This window comes from Pithys albifrons, chromosome 2 (assembly GCF_047495875.1).
Source record: "Pithys albifrons albifrons isolate INPA30051 chromosome 2, PitAlb_v1, whole genome shotgun sequence".
NCBI lineage: Eukaryota > Metazoa > Chordata > Aves > Passeriformes > Thamnophilidae > Pithys > Pithys albifrons.
Window position 1 is genome coordinate 31778209 of NC_092459.1, and position 20189 is coordinate 31798397.

Consider the following 20189-nt stretch of genomic DNA (forward strand, 5'->3'; position numbering starts at 1 on the left):
TTTTTCCGAGTTGATGTAATCACAGATACAATCATTAATCTGTCTTCTCTTTTTCTGTCTTCTGATACGCAGTACTGCAATTTTCCTTAACAAGTTCTGCTAATGGATTTTGAAATAAAGTACTTGAAAAAAATCTATTTTTATTTCCTGCGAACAAGAAAAGAGCTGTGAGCACACAAGAACTCAAATTGTTTTACTGATAACCCAGCGCTATGTTGTAGCACAAACAGGTTGATAATTTACATATTTTTATGGCTTTGGAGTATGTTGTTTCATCTCAGTGATGTTGCTAGAACATTGTAAGTGTGTGAGAAGAGTCACCATTTCAGACAAATCAGACGCATAGATCTGCTTTTCACATTTACAGTAGTGTAAATCTGAAGTTACTATAGTTATCTTGTTCTAGTTAGAGCTGTGTAAGAATAAGGAAATATTAGTGCCTAGTCAGTGTTCCAGAGCAGAACTCATTCACTTTGCATAAGGAAGATTAAAATGGGATTAATTTGGAAAAGATAAAATTAAAAAAGGACAAGTAGAGCCTTAGGAGCTGGTGTGTTGTTTGTTGGGTTATTAGGCATTGAAACCTGTTTTGCCTTGCCCAATTCCTTACAAAACTCTCAGTTAGTTTTAGTGGCTTCTGCTGTAGTGCTTTGCTTACAGCTATGATATAAGACTCAAATCAAGGATTATTTTACCACAAGGTTAAATCTCCTTGAACCACACACCAGATTTTCCCATTCTCCTGCATTATCCATGAAGTGCAGCCTGGTTCTTGAGCAAGAGGAACCCCTTGAACAGGTTTGCCTTTTTCCGAGGAAGCAGCAACCCACGCTGTCTTTCCCAGCCGCTGTTCTCCACAACAGAAAGGCTTTACCCATTTGACTTGCTTAATCATGGCACATGTTTCACATTCATAGATAACCTGTTCAGTGGCTTCCATGGTCAGGTCCACCCTTTGGTCGTGAGCCTGTCTATAAATTGCATTGCTTTATAGGTGTTACGATGTGTCATGGGCCCACTGAGCTAAGATTAGCTCACCCTTACATTCCCAATCCAGGTCCACTGTAGCCATTTCAGTTCTGGCAGCCTGGTCTGCCTTTTCCTTGTTTCCATGTTCTTTGGCAACGTGGCTCTTGAGCATGTTAGTATCTGTATAATATCCTTTTAGAAGAGGGTTCTCTACCCAAGCAGCAATGTCCTGCCACTGTGCAGCAGCCCAGATGAGCTCTTTAAGCAGAAAGCAAGAAATGCTGGAAAACTCATGTCTGAAATTAGGCTTGTGACTCACACCTCCTTCTCCTTGAATTCACAGCTCTCACATAACACCTCTTAGAGTAGAAGTGACTCCTGATCTTTCAGAAGATTGGAAATATCCACTTCTCAGTGAAACTACACTCTTGCAAAGCTGCAAGTTAGCACTTTGAACAGTGACAGTTTTATGTGCAGAAGTCTGCTGCTGATGTGAGATAGCCTGCAATTTAGGCCAACCAACATTATAAGGAAATCTGTTTTCAGGGAGGAGTTTGAGCTGAAGAGAAAATATTTACACAGCAGCCTGACTTTTTTTTTTTTCTTTCCCCTTATTGTGTTATGGTAGGTCCTGATAGAGTGCCTGGTGGGCAGCAGTAGAGACAGAGATATGTGATGTTTATTGTCCTTCCCTGAAATATGATATATGGGTATCAACTCCAACAAAACAGTGAAGTCCTATAGACAAGAAAGAAATCAAATAGGCTGCTGAAAGAGGTGCAGTGTTCTTGGGAAATATTCAGTGCACAGGCAACTATTGTCGTACTGATTTCTTTACACTGTTATGTATCATTCTCTTCTGGGTTTTCTTTTAAGATTGTGTAAAGATGCTTACATGTTTCTTTTACTTCCCTTTTTATAAGCATCAAATTACAAATAAGTAACTACTCACTCATACAAGAAAGAAAGGGAAAGAGGCGTTTTTAACAAAATTGGCTAGAGGCCACCTCAGAGTTTCTGCCCTGGCCTGTCTTTGGGGAGTTTGTCATTACTCTTGTGGCTACGGAGCGCTTGAACTCTGTCTCTCTGAATCCTCAGCCAATATGGCAGAATTCACCCTAGCATGCTGGCTGTAGAGTGTTCACTTCAGGAGCTACAGCAGTTGTGAGGCTAACTGGGTGTTCAGCAAGTCCACATTTGGTTCTCTGCACCCTTGGGGATGTCTTACCTGACTCATTTAGTGTCTTGTTGGTCCAGGTCTCTGTTTAGAAGAGGGATAATTTTGCTAGATAAAAGTTGATATGAATTGCTCAGAGATCATATAAAAACTGTTAATGATTGATGATGCTGAAACTCTCTTGGCTAATTATTTTTACCATCAGAAGTAGAGTTTCCTTCATGGCTGTTTTGTTTGTGTGAAATCATTCTTAACTACCTTTTGCCATTGTATTGGAGCAGTTTTTGGCTCACAGACATCCACAAACCCTAGGCTGAATGTGAGAGACTTGAGGCCGGGGACACAACACTCCTTATCTTCCTGATTAAGCCCTTGTCTCAAGCAAGGAATATAGAAGACAGAGCTGAGGTTGGAAAACAACCCCTTCCCACATGTCTTCTCTGTGTTGACAAGATACTGTTCAGAGCATTCATAGGGTCTATGTGGTTATAACTTTCAGGCTATGCCTGTGCTTTTGCCATCCACTGCCTTTCTGTGTCCTGAGGCAAAGAGCTTTAGTTTTGCGTGATATCTACTTTATAAAGGGGAGTGTGGTTCCAGAGACAAAGTGTAAAATAGCCAGCTTGCCCAGTGTCAAGGCTTAAAAAATAGAAGCCCAGCAACTCACTAAAAATGAAATAATCCAAGATTTTTTTCCTCTTCAGAGAAGTTAGAATTCACATCAGTAATGTATTACAGTTCTGCTGTTTACCCTGTAGTGGCAAGAGTACAATCCTGTTGACACCACAGGTTTTAATTGGAGTTTTAACTCTCTACATTCTAAACTTCACAAATAGCTGTTTCAAAGTAAAGTAGCAGATGTTTTGTAAACCATGTCTCCATATAAAGCTGATAGCTGTCAAAGACATCTCTGGAGATACCTGTCTGTTTGCAGACTCTCTATTTCCTAAATATAATAATATAGGGTGTTTACATATTTTAAAACAAAAGTGACCAGTATAAAATTAGAATTGTTATCTTTACAGGGTACAGTAGAAAATACTGCACTTTTTTTTCTTTATGATTTTTGTATTTATTACATTGATGTTCTGCAGAACTTATGAATAATCAGCAAGTGTGAAATAATTACTAACTATTTTGTTTGGGATCCTAATTCTCCTTTCCATGGAAGGTAAACTTGTTATTGTGCCATACTTTCTGAAGAAAAGAGGTTTATTCTTGAAGATGTTGTGACTTTTAATTAATGTCTTTTCCTAAAAGGCCAGTTCTACTCAAATACGATATATGATATATGAGATATATGAGGAAAGGATAAGACGTTTTACTAAGTGGCAGTAATACTTTAATACTTCGAGGGCCCATAGGATTGCACAAAATATGGATGCAGCAGTATATTGAAACAATATCTAGAAAAGGCCTTGGCTGTTGTCACAGAACAACCAGGATAAAATAAATAATTCAGTTCACCACTGTTCTACTTGTAATCATGTTAATATGATTATCTGCTAAGAAACACTTTGTAGATATTGCCAAGTTATAATCTATTTATAAGTAAAAGTGGTGTTAGACATGCTGTGCCATTACAATTAGTATGACTTTCTTTAGTGCCTTCCCTTTTCTGTTCTTTGAAGGAACAACAGAAAATAAAGGAAATGTTGAAAGATAATTTTGCCAGCATCCAGTTCCTGAAAGAAAAGGAAGGGGGAAGTGCATATTTTATTCAGTGTTCCGAGATGCCACCTAATACTGATATGAGTAAAATGCTCTTAGAGGAAAACCAACCAAATGTGGTAGTCATGTTCCTTACACAGTTACAGCTACATTAAAACATGTCCAAGTTACAGTATGTAAATGCAGAACTTCTGTGCAGCACTGTCAATTTATGTCTTAGAGCCATGACCTCATGCAATGGAATGGCCAACATAGTTCCTGAAGTTTCCATCACTCCTCAAATTCCTGTTGTGGTCTGATTTGATAATATTCTTACCAAACAATTTGTAAAATAACACGATGAGCTGGAAGGTCCACAAAAGTTGGAGGCGATACTTTTTACCATCCATAGTACTTACTGATTCTGCCACTGACAACCCCCTGAATATTCCCCTACCCCAGGTTAGCACTGTGCCAGTTTGGAGTCTTCAGTGCTTGTATGGGAGAAGCCCCACTTGGATTGTCTGCCTTAGAAATGAGGGATATTGGTCCTTAGATAGTTGATGCCTGTGACACCTGAGTTTCTGTCCAAATGTACTGTCCAAACAGTACAGCTCTGGCTGGCATCTGCTCCCTTTTATTAAAGCCTTTGTTTCTGAAAGTCTACAGCTAAACAGATTACTGAAATAAACATCTGGCCTTTAGTAAAGGAGTAGCAAGTTGCTTTGTAGAGTCAATCATATAAGCTCTTTAAAAATCCTGTGCACAGATCTTATCAGAAGGTTAGGTAATTGAAAACTGTCATGTTTAGCTTGTTCTATGTTGTGCAGAAAAGATCGTCTTATATTTGTATATTTATATAATATTCAAAAAGACTCACACATGCACACACACTCATTCTCCAAGGAGAGGTGTGCTGAGTAAGAGTTTTCCATTGTAATCCTAATCAGACCAGTAAATGAATGTCATCTGCTCTGGAGAGCTGAACTGCCCTTTTCAGGAAGGATGCTAACAGCTCATTCTCAATGGCACCCAGTCTTAACTCAGTCAGGAGCAAAGTGCTGATTCAATGCATTTAAATTATGAGTTCCCCACAATTACTTGTAGGAGCAATTATGTTGCCCCTTTTATAAGAATGGAAAGATCCTAATCATGTAGTAAAAATATTGACAAAGAGAAACAGATTTGAACAGAATGCCAGTAGACTAATCTGTAAGTGCTGTCCAATAAGCACTGCATTTAAAAAAAATCTGTAGAAAAAGCAGTGCAAGTTACATTTGGGGGCCTTCCTTATTTTTCTGCTTTTTGGTGTGGTAAGAATTGTCTCTGCTTCTTGGCGCTGTAAGGAAAAACAATTTGTCTGAGATGTTTAACAAGCTCACTTGTTGAAAATTTGAAGCAAACAAAGCCATTCTGCCTGTTCAATGAAACTTACTGGGAGGAATTTTATTCACAGTTACTGTCTTTTAAACTTTGTTAGGTGTAGTGTTCTCCTAATCTCAGTGCAGTAATGGACAGACTGTGTCTGTATAATTGCTAATTGTAAATGAAATCTACTTTGTGTTAATGTTTTACTTTGACCCAATCCCATCACACTTGTGTTATGTTCCTTGAAGCACAAATAGTTTTTTATACTGATCTGCAGTGCTGCCAATTTTGACTTTGGTGTGCAGTAAATAGTTTCGCCCAGCAGTGACAGTATTTATTTAAACAAGCCTCAGTGTACCTGCTTAACAAAATCCTGAGCCAAATTAGTTCTGGCAGTGTCTGTAATCACATCACTACAGTGGTCTGGTTTCCCAGTACACTTAAGGTCTCCACATCATAGCGGAAGTCACAGCTGAAACCAGGTTGAGCTTTGTGATCTTGGAAGTTGCTGTTGAAAGAAGAAACCACCCTGGAAGTGGGATTTCTGAAGAGAAAATTCCCAAAGATCAATGATTTTCCTACTGGAGTAAATTGGCATAAAGCCTACATGAAGGCCAGAAGGACCTAAGACATTTGTGTCATAAAGAGGAACTAAATTCAGATTTCCTGAATACCTGTCCACTGTCTCAAAAACAAAGCTGTTGTTAGTTTTCCATAGCATTTGAGCATTGGACAGCCTTTGGGATTTCTGTATAATGTAGACATAGATTCAGAATAAACTGCAAGGATTCAAATTTTAAAACCAAAGCTATGTAAGTGCGAGGCTTGGATGCTTGAGTTGTTCTTTTTTTTTTTCCTTTTACCATCATACTTAATAGACAGCATCACTTGGCTTTGCTGATTATTGGGGGTTGGAACTAGATGATCTTTAAGGTCCCTTGCAATCCAAGCCATTCTATGGTTCTATGATTCTTTTAAAACTTTGTGTAAAATACACCTTAAGATCACATAAATGGCCTTAAATGTGTGAGACTGAAGGTCCTTTCAGCCCAGTTTTGTCCCAACAGTGCCATAAGCCTAGGAAAGATCACAAGTAAGTTAAGCATATAAAAATACTTGAGTATTTTCCTTGTCTCTAGCTATTTTTCTAAAACAAATATGAGGCCATGTAAATATTTAGCATCTTCAGTGCACTGTGGAAATGTGCCCTATGTGTCTGCTGAGCTCTACATCAAGTACCAACCATCCTGCCAGCACAGTGAGTTTCCCAGCATTCCTAGATCTCCTCCCATTGCCCTCTGGTCCCAAAAAACCTTTGCAGCCATGGCCTGTCTCTCTATCTCAGTACAGAGTCAGTCAGCAGGAGCTGGCAAAGCAAAGAAGAGCTTTAGGCCATGCAAGGCTAGCAAGATTTTGCTTGTCTGTAGGTGACAAGCTCCCCTACAGTAGCTTCAGTTTATTTTCAACAAAGCATGAGCTTATCAGGTCAGTTAATCCATCCCCCAGTAGCTTGGTGGAGCATGTTTAATGCTGTAAATGTTCTGGTGTTAAAACAGAGAGGTTCTATCTTGCTCTGGTTGCTTCGTGGGTAATTAAGTTGTCACTGACTTTAAAAGTGAGGAGCCAGGCCTAAAGCAGCCAGATAGTTATCTTGTTAAGAAGCCTTTTCTGCCTTGAAATAGCCTTTTACTTACCATCTTTATACTCCTGTCACTTCTTTATCCCCTCATACCATCCTGAGATATGCTTTTTCCTCCTAACTGGCTTTTGTCTTTCTTGGTAACCTTCCATACCCTCAGTTATGGGGTTTATCATCTGTATTTTTGGCTTTTCAACTTTTCCAAAGGGATTGAGCATCTCTGCATCACTGGTGACTCATGTCCACTGTCTCCATGTCCCATTAGTTTTAGTAGGCATTTTTAGTTAGTTTTAATCAGTTATTGATGTTGCCAGAATTTTATGCATTAATAAGATGTAATTAGCAGCTCTGCAAAGCACTGAGTATCGTAATTTAAAATGGTACAGTCAAAATTATATTTGTACACATAGTTGCCTTTGAAGTAGCTTAGTGGGTAGCAGTTTGCTGTACTAACAGCTGCTTTCTGAATGCCTCCAGGGTGTCAGTGGGAGCCACCTCCTTGTGTAGGAGCAAAACAGCACTGCTCCAGTGACCCCAGCAAGGCTGCAGCACCTGCTGCCTTGGTAGAGCTGCTTGGGACAGTGACAAGGGGATTATAGTAACTTACTGCTGATGCAGAAAGAGAGAAGCACTGCCTGGTGTCCTTCCTCTGTGGGAGGCAGAATGTCCCAAAGAGTTTTTCCCAATGGAACCCGTTGGCTTGCCAGTTTGAGTTGGGCTCTTGCCCATGTATGAAATTCTCCAAGCTTCCACTTTGCTTGGCACCATTTTTGCTTCTTCATCCTCTGCACCTACTGCTGGTAGCAGTGGGATGTTCTTTATGTGAGACAAGAATTTTCATGCCCTCACCCATGGATTTAGTGTCTTTACATGTGGCCCAAATTTACACAGAATTTCTCATCTTATAGAGGTAAGATCAAAGGCAGGGTCTTTTTGAAACATCTGTTATCTTGTCTGTGTTACAGGAAAAGCCAGGGATGCCCACTCCTGCCACATGCCAAAGCACAGCTACTGAGTCCCTGAGATCATATTTCTCAATAATCTCTTAAGAAACTACCATGCTAAAGTGATTTCTTAAAATCAGACTATTTATGTATTTTTGTACTATTTTTTCACATTTGAGTATTTTGAGGTTTTGTTTTAATTGCAGTGATTAGTAGGAAAGTTGTCCTGTTTAAAATTTCTCTATAACTTCATCTAAAAGCATGTTGCTTCTTCCTCCCCAGCCCCCATGAAAGTAAATATCAATGGCATTTTAATACCTTTTGCAATGCAGATATTTCAAAACACTGGGGAGATTGCTTCTGCTGGATAAGCTCTTGTGGTTATTAAATATTCTGGGCCTTTCAGAATGAATCAATCCACTGGGTTTTGTGCTCTTTCAAACATAAACTTACTCTGTTTATCTCATTGTTTAACCTTCACATTATTTTCCGTAAGCAAATCCAGGCTTAATAATCAGGGAAAATGTGGAAAAAACATACTAAATCAGGACTCAATAAATCTGAAAGTAAAAATTATAACTAATACTTGAAGGCAGATTTTTATTGTTAAGTGTTAAATTACTATACAGTGGTTAGAGTAAACAGATGCGCACAGATATTGGTGGATTAAGCGAGTCTCAAAGTCATTGTCAGAGCCAGCAATGCAGCCTTATTTATTATGACATTATTTTCAGTCTGTGAATTATTTTCTGGCCTGTTTTTTTAACCAGTTTATTAACAAAGAGTGAAAAAACCATGGTCTTAGATTAATGATACTTTTAGAGCTAGTTGAAGTACTGTGATTAAGAGACTTCAAGAGAAGCTCAGAACTTGAAAACGGTAATGAGAGGTGATGACTTACCTGAACACGGAACCTTCCTTGGACAAACTGTTGAGACAAACAAATGTCTAGGTGTTCATGAAAACTGCTTGTGTGCTTAGGAGAGATGGGTCCTCCTGGTGGGGACCAAAAAAGGTGTCTGCCTCCAGCCATGCTGCTGCAGAAATGGCCTCAATAGCTGCCTGCCCACAGGTAGGGTGCTGGTAGTTTACACAGCTGTAATGAGCATCTTCAGGCAATTTAAACCTGCCCTGATATTAAAGGAGGAGTGCCCTTCTCCCTGTGGGTTGTCCTCATCCACTGCTTCCCTACCCTCAGCTGTAGAGACAGTGTGACTCACTTGCAGATGAATCCAGTAGAGAAAATTAGGCTTATTTCTCAGTTAGATCTTGCACTGTCTTCACATGTGGTTGCTCATATAGCTCATGTCTTTCATGGCTTTTCATCTGCTTTTAGAAGAGTTAGAACAGACCTTTTGCAGGTTTAATGGTGTCCATTCAGTTTTTTAAGTCTCATTTGTAGAGGTGAAGAGCTTAATCAAGCATCCTTCTGCAAAGCTTCATTCCTCCTCTAGGTATTCAGTGATTACATTGTCCCTTTTTAATCCATGGCACTGTTGGGATTCCTTACAGTACTCTTTCAGCTTATGGCATGGCTTAGTTGATTTGTCTACTTTGTTTAGATTTACTTTCAGACTAATAACTGTAAATTTATGTTAATTCAGAAATTAGTATGTGCCACATTTTAAGAAAAAACAACAAAAAGCCACCTTAAGAAGGTCTACTTGTGTCAGATAATATGTGTGAGGCCTGATGACCATTATACACTCCTGCTGGCTACTCTGTCTTTCAGGGCTAAAGCTTTTAGTATAGAGGGTTAGGCTGGGAAACTGCAGCTGTGGATTGTGGTTTTTTTTGAGGGGCTGAGGCTTTTTGAATAATTATGCAACTGCAAAGTATCACTTAGCTACAACAGTTGTGTTCACACTGATATAGCAGTATATCATTATTGAAATGCTGGTAAAGCATTTTTATCTAGTGCACCATAAAGGTTTAATGAGAAATTCTGCACATCTGCAGGATGATGATGGATCTTGTGGGAGGTATATTATTCTTGCTATGGTGACTATGTGTTTTCTGTCCAAACAGTAATTTATTTTACACTGGTGGAAGGAAAAAAAGAGCAAAGAGAAGTCAAGTCCTCCTCTACAAGCACACACTTTCCTCACAAGGTTATTTCACAAAATACCAACCATCACTCTGCAAGGTTATAATTGAGCTAATCAGGGATTCTCACTGAACTGTGAAGATGCAGAGAAGTTCTGGGAAGCCGAATAGTTGCCCAGACTCTGTTTGCTTCCTGCCTGGGGTCTGAGAAGCCAAAATGTAAGAATAAGTGGATATTGGCTAGGCACGAGTGAACTTTGGTTGAAAGATAAAAAAGAAGGTTCCTAATTTTTACCTATCCTATGATATTCTGAGGATAACCAGGTCAGATGATTTCTTCTTTTCAATTAGAACTTTTGTTTATTGTCCATGGTCCCCCTGTGATTGTGGGGTGGTTAGAGGTTCAAGAGAAAGCAGGAGTGGAAGGAGACAAGTAGGCAAAGCAGCTGCTACTGGGGAAAAACTTGAGGTCACATTTCAGGGAAAGCATCTGAAAGTATGTCCCAGCCAAAACCAGGACAAACTAACACTGAGAGATGAGCTCTCAAAAAGTAACGAGATTAGAGGTTAGGAGCCAAAAATGTGCTAACTTTGGGTGTCAGGCGCTTTGGGAATGGCAAGGAGGAAGCATGTTTGGGGTACCGAGACTGCCTGTTACTATTCTGTGTTGAAAGCATGTATGTGCATAGTCAATTTTTAAAGGGATTTTTCTTGTTGAATGCTTTCAAGTTAAGTGTAACTACTAATCTTAGAGGTAATTGCTATGTAGTGATGAGTACATACCTGAATTTTCCTGACATTTAAAGAGTATTTTACACTTCAGAAGTGGTTAAACAAGGATTGATATTTCCCTTTTGCAGTTATGTGGTGGAGGAAGAGTCTGAACTGGGTGCTTTATTGTTTGCTAGTGGTCATAGAAGAAGTCTTTGCCAAACCACAAAGAACACATGAAACTTCTTGGCTTCTTGCCATATGCCAAATCCATCCTCTAAACTGTGCTCTGATTTTCTTTGTTTTTCCCCCTGAAAACTGAATATTGTCAGATCATGTGATGATAGATGAGTAGCAGGTGTCCAGTGCAGTAATCAAATCAATAAAAGTAGTAGTTAACACTTTGAGATCAGAACCTGAATTTAGCCAGCTGAAATCTAAAAGGAACTTAATCGTGATAGTTAAGAATGTTTTTATCTTTATATACAATGTTTGTTTATTTTATGTTGAACTATGTGGTTGGCTGAGGCTGAGATATGATTGCTGATTTTAAGGGATACAATGATGATGAAGTCTTTATTCTACCACAGAAGAAATAAGGAGTTCAGCTGCCTTAGCACTTCTTGGAAGTTTCCATGTTAGGAAGTATTTTGTTTGCTAAAATGGGAATTGGAAACCTGGTCAGCAACTTATTTGCATTATCAAGCACTTAAATACCCTTAAAATATATCCAGAATAGATTTCCTTTTGATGCAAGTCTGTGCTTATACTTTCCTGTCAAATAAAGTAATGAAAGGTGTTGCAGTTAGAGAATTTATGTGTTTTCCTTTCCCACTGTGGTTGGTGATATCATTGCAGTTTAGAACAGATTTTAGGTTTGCACAGGACAAGATGGGTAAGTATCAGTATTTTCCTGAGCATTATTACATGTCACCCTTTAGTCTAATACAGGTGTGGTAATATCAGTCAGGAAGACATGAATACAAATGTTGACTCAACTTTTTTTCTTTTAATTCTCTAGGATTATGATGGCTTTTTTGAATCAAAGGAGAGCAACACCGTGTTCTCCTTTCTTGGACTGAAGCCTACTTTGGCATCAAAGGTCAGTGTTGTATTGCAGAGTTTTCACTGCATTCTTGAAATATTGAGAATGGATTGTCTTTGAACGGAAAGAATCCTATGTGTTTGGATGTACCACTGTCTTGATCCATACTTTGTCCATATCAACTTTGTGTTAATGAGGTAATTGAAATGGCTGTCAGGAATAGCAAAGCATTTTAAATGAAACCGAGCGTATATGTGGGAGTTAATTTGAGACAGCAGATAATTAAATTAAGTTTAAAGAATACATTCTCCTTGACATTATCAATCTAAATTGTAAACAACTGGCTGAATTACAACAAGAGACAGATCTGGGATTTTAAGCACTGGAATATCTACAGCCTGACAATGGCTCAGCATTTATTCATTAGGCATCAATTTTGGGGTTTTTTAAATGCTGAAATGCTGGAGCAGCCAGGAGTTATATCACATTTTTGGATAAGAATTCAGTTTTAGCAAATACGTATATACAGGTCAGAACACAAAGCAGGTAACATCTTTCTGTTGATGGCAGTATAAGAGAGGAAAATTTATTGCCATATGGAAGCCTGAACACTTGTTCAAAGAGACTGTATGGTCCACTCTTTGGCAGTAGATCAGACAGATAAGGGAGGATTTTTCTTCCCTTGGATACTGTAGGTATAGGTGTGTTTGGTAGCAGTACTGTCCCAGGCCTGGATGGTAGCTCTTCAGTAGCTGTAGAGTTCAACTTTTGCTAGGAATTAATTTCTTTCTGACCCCTTGAGGGACAGGATTGGGAAGGAACCTCAGCAAAGAACTGCAGAAGCAGGTTGTTTTGGTAGCCTGCCTCACTTTGTAGCTTGGAGAGCTAATCCTAGGAAAATGATGATTTTCTTCTGCAGTTTGAATTACCAGTTTCTATGCAGCTCTGTTCCTAGAAAATATCATGTTGTAGGCCCTGAGAAGTGTCTCTGTAAACTATCTGCTTCAGTCTGATACATTCTCATCCTTCAGAGTGGATACATCCTTAGCTGCTATGTGGACCAAGGTTAGGGACACCTTATATGCAAAGGTCACAGGCACAGGAGATGAGAATGTATTAATAATATAAATATTATGCTAATAATAATAATCATCATTAATAATTATTTTTTTTATTTTTTTTTCAGTAGAAGGCAGAACCCTAGAAAGCCCATGTGAAGTATCAACAAGCACATTCCTGAATGAATGATCCTTTTCTTCAGCACATAACAGCTTCCCTAATGGATCACTGTGATAGAGCAAACATGCATCATTAGAAGTAGTCTGCTTGCCATGAGATGGTGCTCACCAATAATGTGGAGCTAATAACTCACATATGAAACAGGATTAAGGCCGGGCTACTCATCTTCCTTTTTAAAAATACTCACTGTTGACATTTCACTTTTGTCTTTGGATTGTTTTTGCAACTGACCCTGATATTCTAACAGAGAAGTTATGTTTGAGAAAAAGGAGTTGAAGCGCAGGGATTCTATCGTTCATGGATATACTTATGCAGTCAGATTCCTTACCTTTTTTAATTCTTTCCAAATTAGCTCATCATGATAGTTAAAGATTATTAGGAAGTTTGTGCTGGCTGTGATCCAGAAGATGAAAAATACCAATCTTTAGATCTTAGTCTAAGCGAATAACTGCTGTATTTTTGCTCAACATTTATTTATTGTGATGTTTATTCTAGATCATGGTTATTTTAAGAGACATGGGCTGCTAATATTTTTCATGAAAACTTGATTTGTCTAACAGTGCACATTGCAACTGACTGTTTAAAACCAGTTCCTATCTTGAGGAAGGTGCCAAATACTTTGATACGTTTCCTGTTCCAAAGATAGGTGAAATGTGCAGGAAAACACTTGATGGAAATACTGGGGAGTTCAGAATAACTAAAGAGGTCTCATAGCTAATGATAATATGAAGTTGTTTCTTAAGTGAGAAAGTCTTAAACACCCAAAGTTGGAGCTCTGTAATTGGACTGTCTTAAAATGAAATTTTGCCAAAACCTTCAGTTTACCCCCAATAACACACAGCTCCACCACAAGCCACATGAGCAAGCCTAACTTTCTTAGCTGTTGTCCTGGTTATATCCCAGATGTGGTTGTGTGGTGGTGCTTTAAAGACAGGGAGAAAGCTGAGTGTGTGCTTTGCCAGATGAGGCCACAGTGGCAGCTCAGCTGAGGAACAGGAGCCAAGGGAAGCAGAGAGTATTCCAGGGGGATTGTGTTGATGCACATAGCAGAACTTAGGCCCATGACTTGTCAATAACCATTACAAAATGCATTCTAGAGAGAAGTTGAATAGCATTATGCATCCTGAATCAAGTCTGGCTATGAAAATAGCAGCTATGCTGTAATGTAGCTTTTAATCAAGTGATTTCGTAAGGACAGGGGAGTGTCATCACAGTGAATGTCCTTATGTCTTTGGGTAGTGAAAGGCAACCATTATGTGGAAAAGCTTCTTTGCAATCACAACATCACTCAGTCTGTGTAGCATGAAGGAAGCCACACTTGTAAGAAGTATCAGACTGTGCAATAAATCACATGTTATGTTAGCACCAGTAAATATGGCATATGAGACATGTTAGTTGGAAGGGACAACAGTTGGATGTCATCTGGCCCAGCACTGTCAGAATCAGGACTAATGGCAGTAGTGGCCTGGATCAGGTATGTATTTGTCTAGCAGAGCATTAAAAATATCCAAGGCTGTTGATCTCAGAACTCTCTAGGTAACCTGTGCCATTGCTGCAGTGCTTTCCTAGTGAAAACTTTCTTTTAAAGTCCAGCTTCGACTCCTAGGCTGTAATTTGTGGCTGTTGCCTCTGCTGTGTTTTCTGGCCCTTACAGGAAGAGATGGGCACCATTCTTTTTGTAACTGCCCTCGAGATAGTTGTAGTATACCATTAGATCACCTCTTAGCCTTCTTTGTACCAGGCTGAACAAACATAGCTCATCAGCTCAGTTAAAGGGCTAGATGGAGCAAGAACACACAGAGATTTGAAGTCCATTGTTGTGTTTACTGGTCAAAATCTTAGCCACAGCACCTTCTCTAGAGAAATCCTGAGTGGGCATTCATAAATGCATGTGCATTTTTAAGAATTATGTTGTCTATGTTAAGGTACTGTGACATTCTTGTAACCAATCCCATATTTTCATGAGACTTGAACCTTGCTATAGGAAGGGAATATGATATGAGTTGGAGCTGTTCATTGTTAACTTTAAGTTAACAGGTGAAGGAATTATTCCTAAAAAGATGTTAAATATTTAACTTTGTAAATGAATACAGATATAAATTTTACATAATTGTGCAGTTGATTACAGAGAAGCCATCCTGGATTTATCATGTACTTGATACGTTGTAAACTTTGAGAACTGCCTGAAGTCCCAGGTTTTAAAAATTTACCTAAGTGTGTAAGTATATACATGAGTATTCCTGGGCGAAATCCCAGGCTTACTGATGTGAAAAGCATAACCACACTGATTTCTCCAGGGATTAAGTTTGTTTTACAAAACTCCTCTTGAATTTTGATAATTGTAGAATAGGAGGCTCTTGTTTAGCAGAGAGTTAGTCTTGTTGCAGCTGTTAAGTAAGCTTAGCTTGTTTCAGAGCACACGTGGGCATAAGCAGTTGTGTGAAGGACAACGCTAGCTCTGAAGATACCCTGCTTGCTTGTATGGATTGGCAGTGTAAGTCCCTTAGAACATGTGCTTTAGAATTATAAGTGGCTAGTTTGGTTTTTTTTTTTTTAAAGAATATATATATATATATGTATATGTAAAGAAGTTGTTTGAATGTGCATTTGGTCTGTTATGCAGCAGCCTTATTTTTGTAATTAAACCAAGTAGAGTTCTAGTTTGCTATGTAAGATGATCTGGAATTTTTTTAAACCAGTTTTGTAATAGGAAAATGTAGCTATCAGGTAACTGAAAAGGTCTGGGGAAAATACAGACATTTATTGAAAGAAATAGCAAATTCTTAATTCTGTTTAAATTTTTTGCATATAAAGGTATGCTTGAGAATGAAATGATCCAAATTTCTAGCTAATGCTTGTAACTACCCCACTTTTTGAAATGGAGAGCAGTGTGAATTAAACTGTAAATCTTTGTACCTAGTTAAAGTTGCTGTGTGGGCTGACATGCACATGCACATTCACTGTATCAGTGGGTTTGATAGAGGTGATTTTGTTTGTGCCACACGCTACTGGATAGTGCCTTGCAGAAAGAGGACTGTATGTAGAGTCTTCTTAGATGTGCTTAAACTTTGAACTGAGAAAGGATAGTTTCTATATTGCTATTTTTTAAATAATACAGTAAATTGATTTTGAGGCCTGAGTCAAAAGGCACACACTTTGTAAGACTGAAACAGTTTTTGATGAGTCTTCTGAACTCCTGATTTTTTAGGTGACTTTCTTTTTTTTTTTCTTTTCTTTTTTGTTGACTGTGTAGAATCAAACTTTCCAAGGGAAGTGGACCTGGAGTAAAGCCCATAAATCCATGTTTACACTTACTTTAAAATAAGTATGTGATTCAAATGTTGAGCAGCCCAAGTGCTATGACTGAAGTGAAGAGTAGCTACCAAGCTCTCAGTGGATTTCTTGGTAGTCCCTCCCTACCCTTTTCCCCCATCAGGCCATTTATTTGGGGAGTCCTCCTCAGGCAATACTATGGTTCAGAAGTAGGACCCTGAAGTTTTAGGCAGTACCTTGTGTGGCACTTCACAGGAGTGAAAGAATGGGGTGATCACCAGGAGAGTGCCAAATCCCATTAGTCTTCAATGACACTGATTTCACTAGATCTTGGCACAAACCATGGGAGGAGGATGGAGCCCAGTGTGTTCATCCTGCACAGAGTGGGAGTGGCAGACGCAGTGCAAAATGGCCCATGGCTTGTGGTAGCACCTTGCCCACTGGTTCTCACAGGGGTCTCTGGCTGACAGTGCCATCTGTGAAACCACACAGGACCACTTTCCACAGGACTCTAGCTGCATCATGTCCTATCCTTCACTCTCTTGCTCCCTAAGGGATTTGGGAGGGAAAACGGAGAACAGCTGCTTGAGAGCAGTTCTTCAGCCAGGGCAGATCCAGCTTACTCCCATCTTCCTACTGTTTACCTCTTCCTGATGTATGTCTTCCTGTGCTGTGTAGACCTACCTGTGTGCAAAGCTTCCCCTCCTGGCCATCTGTAACATCCCTGTGAGGTCACAAATGCAGAGTTGGTGTTCACCTTTATGGCGTCAGTGTTCTGTAACTCTGTAGGGGAGGGAGCACGTTGCATCCTAGGCCATATACACGTTATGTATTAAACCATGTTCACCTAATAAAAAATCATAATTAAAAATATGTTTGCACTGTGGTTTATGTGCCAAAGAAAACAATTCTTGCTGCAGCTCACTCTGGTGACAGCCTGGCACTTTGGGTTGGGCAGCCTCTGCAGATGGAAGCACTGCAGAACGTTTCACCTGGGAGGAGTGAGCCTGATTCTGTAACATAGTAAGCGTCTTGGAACATGCTGGTGGCTCCGTGGGAATTGCAATGTGCAGAATACCTGCTGATTTAGGGTCTCCCCAGGTAAATAGTAGTGAAGAAGAAAAAAGAGATGATTTATTGTCTTCCATTTTCTGTGCTTGGATTAACTGATAAATACCACAGAAATAAAGGACAGATCCTTTGGGGCAACTTGGGCATTGAGGCCAGAAAGTTTTCACACATCAAAGTTTTGTTGCTCAGGCTAAAATCTTCGCTGCTTTTTATTGTCTGAAATAAATGTGAGTTCCTGGTTTGCCTACCCACTTTGTTAATGCATAGAAGGTAATTAAATATGTTTTACCAGGTCAGAGGCTAACCAAAAGTACAGGTTTGCATCCTTGCTGTCTTCCCTTGATTCTCAGTCTAGTATGTGTTTTATAATACCTTATTGTTCCTGTCTAAAACTTGCCCACTATCTCTAGTGTGAGCACTGTCATGAAAACTCTGCCCATTTGTGACTTCTGTGCCCTGGAGCAAGGTTCTGTGCCACATGCTCTAGGACAGGAGGTATGGATGGAAAAGGCAAGCCTGAAGTGCCTGAAGTGGGTTGCTCAGCTGTAGGATCAGTAGCACCTCTCTGAAGTGATCTGAGCTGTAGTAGCTCAGCTGTTATGTCACGATGCATAAAAGCAGACATATTTTGCTGCATGGGTGGGCAGGAGCTTCTTGATTTGCAGAGGGGAAGTGATGTTCTCTGTCACTTCGCTCGTGTAGCATCACAGTCTGCACTCTGTATGTAAAGCCATGGCACTCACATTTCTCCTACCTGGCTGCTGAGGAATACACTGAGAACAGCAAGCACGCAAAAGTCTCACAGTGTGGGATGCTTTGCCTCCAGCTGTCATCCTCATCTGCATCCCACCTCAGTGTCTGTTCCCTGTGCCAGGGGAGCATCAGTGGGAAAAAGTGCTTGAAAGTCAATGCTGTGTTTGCACACATGCATGCATTTGTCTTCCAGTCTGTCTACATCTCATTCCTACCCCAAAGCTGTTGGTCTGAGCTGTGAGAAGGTCCTCCTGAACTTGCTTATTTGCTTGATTTGCTTTGTAGATGTCACAAGGATCTGCCTTATTCATACCATAGAGTTCAACCAAGCTGGCACTGAAGATACCTTGACACTCATCTGAAGTGACCTTCCTCAGGCAGCATCATGCGGCACAAGCAAACTTTCTGGGTGTAATTTCTCCATACATTGATTCCTTTACCTTAAAGGTGACCATTGCATGTGATTCAATTCCCTGGTGAATTTCGGAAACATTAGAAAATTACAGGATTGAGGAATTAGCACCCTAAAGAAAATGTCAGCTGGAGTCTTGAAAAATTGTGTTTAGAAGGCAAGAAAAAATTGTTAGATTCTGACTTGTAAACAGTGAGTTCAGAAGCCAAGTTTTTGGGAAATGTGTACCACGCTGTAGCTGCTTGGTTGCCCCATCCATTTCAGCTGTCCATGGTATATACATCTAGTTCAGCAGAGGAATCTCACTCTCTAGGGTAAGGACACTCTTCTGGCCATGACTCAGCCCAGAGCAATATTCAGAAGTCAAACAATTTGTGTCTTAAAACTAATGCCACTTCTCTGCTCTAGAGGCACTCAGACACAAAGCCAGTGGTAGGTAGGCACAGGAGGAGAAACAGGCTGACCATGTACACCCTGTCCTTCTCCCTATGGAGGGCCCCAGTGGGCACTCTGTAAGGAAGAGCCCCCTTAGGTGGTGATGCTACCATTCTCAGAAGACACCTTACATCCTGCAGCAGCCCTGCATCTACCTGGGGATGCTTCCTGCTCCCTGCTGCTTGAGAAAAGAGGTATTTTTCACATACCAGGAATAAACATCACACTGGTTCAGTGCCTCTCAAACCTCTGAGATCATATACCTCTTCCAGTCCAGGTGCTATCTCTTTCATCCACACAGCAAACAGTGCTTACCTTTCCTTTCTACCTCTCTGGAGATCAAGAGCAATTCCACTGAAATCACTGAACATCAAGATGGGTAAAATAAGAGCTGAGCCAACATCTCTCTGCATTACAGCATCTTCCACAAATAAACTTGGCAGATTGAGTTACTCTGCTGGCAACAGAGGAAAAAATTAGTAGTTTGTTTTTTTGCCTTATTTCTTTGAGTGAGATGCTTCAAGTATCAGCAAGATTTTGCAAACACCTCACTACCAGAGTTGAGAGTCTAGCAGGACTTCCAGCCCCAGATGCCAAACAAAAGCCATGGCTGCTTTTCTGACTTACAATGGGACCAGATCACTGCAGCCTGCACCTACGCACAAGTTGAGTGAGAAGCACTAAAGGAGTGAGAAGCAGATAATTGCTAGTATGGAGACAAACCTGCAGAGAGTGATCAGGAAGGAGTCCAGGGGCAAGGCCAGGCAAAGAACATGGGCCTGCAGCAGGTGAGGTTTGCTGAAGATAACAGCTCAGTTCTGTTCCATCCTGCCTTTCCAGCTGCTGCTAGACCATTCCTCCTCTTCATTACTGCTAACTCATACTTCCAGATAGGAAAAGGGTAATTACCAGATTTGATGGTTTGTGTATCCATTTCCAAGATAGCCTAGCCAATTTTCCTTCTTCTCTGCCAGTTTGTGTGCCAACTTGTCTTTCACAGGGCAAAGCTGCAAAGGAGGGCACACACAGTGCTGGAGATGGCGTGTGCACTGATGCTGTGGGGCTCCAGTCTCACAGCACATAAGCACAGCTCCATCCCTCTCTCTAAATTTGTAAAATCCATCCCATGGAGCCTTCAGCCAAGGATGTAGTAGCTCTAATGCCTCTTCTCTTCTCTTCTCTTTAGCTTTTCTTAATTTCACAGCTTTCTATCCTTAGCTAGGGGAGGCAGGAAGAATATAGGTGTGAAGAGACAGATGTACTGACCAGACTCATATGTGAGATCTAAGAAAGCTGACTCACTTTTAAGCATTATATGAGCAGCACAGTAATGTGTTCAAGTAAAAAACTTTTATCATTTAGTTGTAAATTGTCTAATTAAAGCTCTATCTGGACAGGACTCCAATTCTTTCTGCCTCAGCTTCCTTTGCTCACACATCCATATTGTCCTCTTTCAG

General features: G+C 40.0%; 1 protein-coding gene across 1 annotated transcript in view; it reads left to right on the forward strand.

Moving 5' to 3' along the window:
• Positions 1-16932, forward strand: part of SH3BGRL2 (SH3 domain binding glutamate rich protein like 2) — a 41478-nt gene extending 24546 nt beyond the window's left edge. The window contains exons 4-5 of the mRNA XM_071579957.1: positions 11526-11606; positions 12736-16932. Coding sequence (XP_071436058.1) covers positions 11526-11606; positions 12736-12738 — 84 coding nt within the window. The 3' untranslated portion in view covers positions 12739-16932. The remainder of the gene's footprint in view (positions 1-11525; positions 11607-12735) is intronic.
• Positions 16933-20189: the final 3257 nt, after the last annotated feature.